Source organism: Lontra canadensis, unplaced genomic scaffold (assembly GCF_010015895.1).
Source record: "Lontra canadensis isolate GAN:19392208 unplaced genomic scaffold, GSC_riverotter_1.0 scaffold10, whole genome shotgun sequence".
Taxonomy (NCBI): domain Eukaryota; kingdom Metazoa; phylum Chordata; class Mammalia; order Carnivora; family Mustelidae; genus Lontra; species Lontra canadensis.
In genome coordinates this window covers 26,313,224-26,319,749 of record NW_022631004.1, presented here as the reverse complement: position 1 = coordinate 26,319,749, position 6,526 = coordinate 26,313,224, and the positions used below count along the sequence as shown (strand labels likewise).

The 6,526-nt window shown below is 56.7% G+C and overlaps 1 protein-coding gene across 1 annotated transcript; it reads right to left on the bottom strand.

Annotated features, from left to right (window-relative positions):
- Positions 1-1,427: 1,427 nt before the first annotated feature.
- Positions 1,428-5,212, bottom strand: NKX2-6 (NK2 homeobox 6). Its single transcript, XM_032855921.1, has 2 exons — positions 4,930-5,212; positions 1,428-2,053 (listed from the first exon to the last, which is right to left on the bottom strand). Exons 1-2 carry the CDS (start codon positions 5,210-5,212, stop codon positions 1,428-1,430), a joined length of 909 nt encoding a protein of 302 aa, XP_032711812.1.
- Between the last annotated feature and the right edge of the window lie 1,314 nt (positions 5,213-6,526).

The window sequence follows — 6,526 nt, the reverse complement described above, 5'->3', positions numbered from 1 at the left end:
CCACATTGGTGAAAACAACCGGGACATATTCAGAAATGAGCAAATGCGGGACGACTACATTTTGATTAAATATTCAAATTTATTAAATAGAATTTACCTTTTGGTGAGCTAGTGGTGGAGGGGTAAAGAACCAGAGTTTTCATCATCTAAAAATATTGTCCAGGAGAAAAAAAGAGCCTGGTTTCCCTACTAGTGCCTGCCAAAGAAATGTATTTGATCCCTTGTTTCCCTTAATAAAATGAGCTTGTTTTCAGTCTTCAGTTTGCATAACTTCAAACATATTTGGGGAGGGAAGTCATAATTTCCCCTAAAATTCAGGCCTCCTACCCCTGGTGTTTGACATATGGACATAGGGAGGCCTCCTTTCCTGATGCGCAATTAAGACAAGGATTATGTTCTGAAAGAAACCCTGCAGAGGGAGAGGGGGCTGTGAGAGAAGAAATCAGCTAACGGATCACCAGGGCTCCAGCTATTTCGTTTCCCCAGGGACTCCGATTTGTCCTGAGGAGTCAGAACTTCTGGGCTTCATTTTTTATTTTAATTCGCGGTCGTGTAGGAGGTAAGTAGAAGTGGAGATATTATAGTGGCCTACACACATGGACACACACAAATATATGTAGGATATTTACTCAAGGTGCTGAGGTGTGTACACGGGATAAAATGCAGTGACCTTGAAGGGGAGAACCAGAACGTACAGGATACCTTCCCAGAGAGCAACTGCGTCCCGGGAGAATGAAGGCGGAGTCCTCGGAGAGCAGCCTGGGGCCCCGGGGGATAGGGAGGAGGAGAAAAGGGGGAAGGCGGGAAGGAGGAGAGGAAAGGGGAGGAAGGGGGATAAAGGGGGAGAGGAAGAGGGAGGGGCGGTTTACTCTCCCAGGAGGGCTCGGCTCACACAATAGTCTCTCTCCCAGACCTCCTGGATCCTCTCCCCACCCCCCACTCCCGCTCTTCACTCGAGTTCCCACACTTCACTCCGCTACTTTTTACATTCATTCCCCAACCTCTAGCCTCTAATGGAGGATCATGGGCCTCTAGGGCACCCCACCCCCACTCCCAGCCCCCCTCCTCCGGGCCAGGCCCCCGGGCTGCTGCACACAAATTAAAGAGTCTATTAGCAAACCCTGGGTTTGAGGCCCGACAGTCACCAGCCTCGGCTATTGCTCCGACACCCGAAACTGCCAACTATTCTATAGACTTTCCTTCCTCCCACTGCTGCCCCGTGCACTTTAGGTCCCTGGAGAGAGGAATGTCCCCAGTGCCTCAGCGGGATGGCCTGTTGGGGGCAATTCGAAGTTCAGGGATTGCTAAGGGAGAAGTACCATCGGGTCGCCTATTCCCTCCGCCGCCGCTCATCCAGGCCGAAGCCGGTATGCGGAGAGGCTGGGAAGGAGCCCCAGGACACGGTGGGCGGACGGAGCCCAGGCGCCTCACCAGGCCCTGACACCCTGCAGCGCGGCGGGCAGAGGGCTCTGCGGGCTGGCGCTGGGGCCACCCACAGCGAAGCCAGCGCGGGCCAGAGGTGCGGGCGGCACGGGACCCGGGGGCGCACCCGCGTAGCCACCACCGTAGCCGGCGCCGAAAGGAGCGCCCGCGTAGCCGCCGTAACAGGAATAGGGCGCCGCGGCCGCGCTGTAGGGGCCGGAAAAGGCCGGCGCGCCGGGGCCCAGGCAGGGCTTGCCATCCCGCACAAGCACGGGCACCGCCACCCGGCGCGGCGCTAGGGGGTGGCCCGCCAGTTCTAGGGACTTGTCCTGGCGCTGTCTCTTGCACTTGTAGCGCCGGTTCTGGAACCAGATCTTGACCTGCGTAGGCGTGAGCTGCAGCGCGCCGGCCAGGTGCTCGCGCTCCGGCGCCGACAGATACCGCTGCTGCTTGAAGCGCCGCTCCAGCGCCAGCACCTGCGCCTGCGAAAAAAGCACGCGCGGCTTCCGCCGCTGCCGCGCCTTGGGCTGCTCGGTGCTGTCCCCACGCGTGCCGATGCCAACGTCGCCAACGCAGCGCTCCGGCCCCCTGGTCCCGCCGTGGAGGGGCGGGGCTGCGCTAAGGCCCGGCTCTAAAAGCACAGGAAGGAACAGCGTCAGCGCCCAGCCTCAGGCTTACCCGAGCAAATGTTGCGTTGTTTTTCAGGGGCTCCCCTCTCCCCTAGTAGCCTTCACGTCGCGTCCCCTTCGGTCCTCTCTTCTGACCCCTCCCCCCGTCCCAGGAGGGTCTGTAGGTTCCTTTCCCCCAAGCCCTGTCACGATTGTCCCTGCAGGCACATACGTAAATTGTGACATTCTAGGGTCTCCGGTGTGCGGCCATTTCCCAAAAGGTAGCTGATCTAAGACAAACTCATTTTCTTCTTAGAATGTATGTGTATAGGTGGGGTGGGGGTGATTCGCTGTGATTCGATTCTAAAGTGTGGTCGAGTTTGGGAGAGCTTTTGCCGCAAGGACCGAGTGCAAATGTGGGGGACTATTAGATGGAAATTGACTTTGGACTGCCCTTGGTGGAAAGAAGAGGTGTAGAAAGGGGGAGAGATGAGAAAGAGAGAAAGAGAAAGCGCTAAATCTTGGCGACACGCTTGCCCATGGGTTCCTGTCTGCCTGGTTATCTGTGGTGGTCCCGCAGGCATCACCGGGCATTCTCATCCAAGCTCAGGGGCGGGTGTCCTGAGTATCTTCCACCTTCACCCCAACTTTGCACACACCCTTGTCTTTTTGGTTGTCAAGTGCACCGGCACCAGGGACCTGTCCCATCTTTCTTAGATGTGATGCTCTGTAAATTAGCAAAATAATGGTGAACGAAATATTTTTCTGACTCCTAATTCTTGGCTCGGAAACTGAGTGTCCCTTGGAGGCATATACAAAGTTTAGATCCACATTTGGCTTTTTAAAAAGCGGCCTCTTTCTCCTTTGGGTTGTCTTTGGTAAGCAGGTGGCATTGGTTTCGCTCTGACTTCCTCTTCCCTGGGGTGGTGTCCTACCCGGTCACCCCGAGATGGCTGTGTCTGAAGCCCACTGAAATACAGCCTTTCCTTGCCTTCTTCCCACCTCTCTTCTGTCTTGGCTAAGCTGTGTTTTAACCCAAGGGTGGGTAGAGAGGAAACGCTGAGTTTTCATGGGAAGGCACGCTAGGAGAAACCAGGAACGTGGAGTGGCTGTAAGTTCATGGCCAGGCGACGCACCTAATTAGAGAAGGTGCGGGGTTGGAACCCAACTTCAAATCCCCAACCCCAGTGGCACAATTTCCTATGAGCAGGTGATGGGGCTCTTTGGTATTTGAAGTTTGAGGAAATGAAAACTTTCTTCAGACAAGCCAGTGCTCAGAGAAACTGAGGCCATCTCTTCTCTCAAAGAAGAAAAACATGCACTGGGGTTTTATTCTTAGCAAATGAAAAAGTTACAGCTGACCTTCAGCAACTCTTTGGAACTAGCAGGACCCCATTTGAGAGTCGCTGACCAGGCAGGCCATGGGGCTGCGGGGCGCCCTCCTGGTCACTGTCTGGAGCCCCTCTCGCCCTGGGTCCTTGAAAGCAAGGTGGTTTGGCTGGGAACAGATGGGTGCATTGCTTACCAGGAAGGTTCGATCATTGCGGTGGCCCTGGGCTTGGTTCCTGGAGCTGGGCGTGGGTCCCTTCTGGGTGTCCAGGGCGGGCAGCCGCTTAAGAGATGTTGCCCAAAGTTCGCCAAAAGAGGAAGGCGCTGTGTGAGCCTTCAGCTGCTAGGTGACAGCTGTGGGCCAAGGACTGTGACCCTTTCTCAGCAAGGCCAGAGTGAATGCGGAGCTGGCTGAGCATCTCCGAAGGCATTAGTGTTTATAGTCCACGGCAGAACACGCCCAGACTTCTGTGCGAACACAGACAAGTCCAGTGTTCTCCAGGCTCCTGCAGTCGATAAATAACGAGGCTACTCGTCGAGGAGCAACTGCAATCTAACCCCTTTACTTATTCGTTGCGCCTTGAATGGATGGGCAGCGGCACAGCCTGGCAGGGGAAGGCCGACCTGCGAGGCCTCCCTGGGGCTCCCCGACCGGCACCAGGAAACTGTAGACGGAGGTGCAAAGGTTTGTCCAGAGGTAGAGTGGCTTTTTCATCCCTCCAAAGGTCGAGACTCTTCTGCGGAAGTTTCCTGGGTCGCAGGACACAAGGCAACACAACTCACTGACGGCTCCTTCCCTTCCTGCGGTTGGACTAAGGGGCCGGGAGCTCCCTGTACGCGCCCCGGGGGTGTTTTTCCGAGAGCGGGCGCCCAGACTCCGCAGAGTCCTCTCCCAGAGCAGCGAAACCAGAGCTCCCCTTCTATGCTCCCAGACGCGGAGGATTGGCCGTCCAGGCCTAGGGACTCAGATATTAACTGATCTGGTCGCCACTCTCATTGTCCGGACCGGGAGTCCGGGCGGAGGATTGACTGCGCTGGCCAGGCCACTTAGCAAGCCCCAAGAAAGGGCTGCGATTGATCCCAGAGCCAGCCGAGTTTCCACTCCCCGGCGGTAGGCTGCTGTGATGGCTACACTTCTGGCACACGCTTTAGGGTAGAGAGACGCGGACGTTGGCAGGGAAGTCTGGTGGTGGTGGAGCACAGCTAAGATACTGTAGAGGGCTTCTCTGTAAGAAAGAGGAGCTGGAGTTTCTGGAAGTGTGGCTGGCTGCGAGAGGGCGTGATGCGTTTTTAGGAATCAGAGAACAGGCTGTAGAAATTATGAACGCCTAAGATGCGGGACTTATATTCTTAGGGATGCGGGAGGAACACTGGGTGTCTGGAGGAGATGGGAAGGGGGGCTGAGAGATCTGCCATTTGGAATCCTCTAATAAGAGAAAATGGGGCTAGGCCTTCGGAGCAGGAAAGACCCGGAGATGCGTGTAACCCCACACACGTCATCTGGTAGTGATGATGCCCCCAACAGCCATGATCTCCTTGTAGGAGCCAAGACCTGAGCACACGTACTCACCTGGCTCCCCGACCCGTTCTGCGTCCATGTCCGTGACTGTCTCACAGGGACCACGAGGAGACCCCGACTCGTCCTGCCTTCTGCCGCTGTTGCCGCTGCCGGCCCTGCAGGTGCTGGGAACCTCTGCCTTTTGCGGTTCTGGAACCAATCGCAGACACTGAAAGCTTTCAGGGATCCTCCGTGTCCCCCGGAGTTGCAAGGACTCGGAATCAATCTGCTCTCGCTCCAGCCTCAGGATGTCATTGACCGAGAAGGGGATGGAGGCGACAGGGTTCAGCAGCATTTCAAAAGCAGAGGAGGCGGGGGTGGGGTGGCCCCGGTCCCCCAGGAGCCCAGCGCCCGGAGCGCCCCGTCTTGGCGCTGCAGGCACCGCAGACCCGAGGTCTGGGGCAGACGCCCAGTATCCAGCACTGCGCCTTTCTCTGGGCCATCCCTGCTGACGGGATGACAGAGGCCAAGTGACGAGATCGCTGACTCTCATTGGTCCAGGCAGAAACCACGTGCAAACCCGCACCTTCCTCCCCCAGGAGCTTTCTTCCCGCGCCCTACTAATTCCACTCCAACCCCCAGCCACCCTCGGAAAGGTTTGGTTTGTGTTGACGGCTCTCAAAAGCAGGGGAAACGGGAGAGAGTGCTGCGCGCTGCCCGTCTCTAGGTGAACACGGTTCAGGCCGGAGCCGCCGAGGTCAATCCCCTGCCCAAGGGGGCTCTCCTAGAAGACATAAGGGCTTGGGGGGTGGAACTCTTGCTCTACAACCCAAGCCTACCCATCGGGCCGGCGTTAACTCAACTCTCCAATCTTCCACCGAGGAAAACTGAGGTGGAGACAGCTGGGCACCCGTGGAATTGAAGGAACACGCTGGAGTTTTAGTGGGCGCAGGGTGGGGGCCCCCCGCGGCGGGGAGCCGGATCCAGGCAGCCGAGGCTGGGCGGCTGACAAGCTAGTCTTTATCCGTCGATGCCTATATTAAGCGGGAAACGTCTCACTTAGAGCAGAATCTGGGTCTGGGGATCCCAGATCAGCCATTTCATAGGAAGAGCTTCTCAGCTTGGGGAGTGAAGAAAGGGCTAGGAAGATATACTGGGTTGGGGGCCCCTCTTTGCCAGCTCCACAGGTGGATGCGGAAAGGTAATAACCCCAGCCCTCTGGAAGGTGCCAGACAGGGGCTCACCTTGCCCTTCTTGTTCCCCAGTTCCTTCTCTCCCTCCTCTTTATTCTCCCTAAAGTTGATTGTTTTCAGCGAACGTGAGTGTGTCCTCGTGTCCCCTTTCCCCCACCCCCAAGGGGTGGGAAGTTTTGACCAGCATTAGATCTTCAGAAAACCTCTTCTCACAAGGCTGGCACCCAGTGAAGAGAGAGTGTGGGGGCGCCTTGGTGGGTCAGTGGGCTAAGCATCAGCCTTTGGCTCCAAACATGATCTCAGGTCTAGCGTCCAGCTGGCGTCCAGCGTCCAGGAGCCTGCTTCTCCCTCTCCCTTTGCCATCTCCCCGCTCCCCTGCTTGTGCTCTGGCTCTCTATCTCTCTGTCAAATAAATAAATAAAATCTTGAAAAAGAGAGAGAGAGAGAGAGAGAGGGAGAAACTGTGTACAGTGGCT

Excerpts from the sequence above, each read along its gene's own strand:
- NKX2-6 (XM_032855921.1), bottom strand. The coding sequence starts at position 5,212 with ATGCTGCTGAACCCTGTCGCCTCCATCCCCTTCTCGGTCAATGACATC. Across the intron at positions 2,054-4,929 it reads AGAACGGGTCGGGGAGCCAG|AGCCGGGCCTTAGCGCAGCC; the intron begins GTGAGTACGTGT and ends CTGTGCTTTTAG.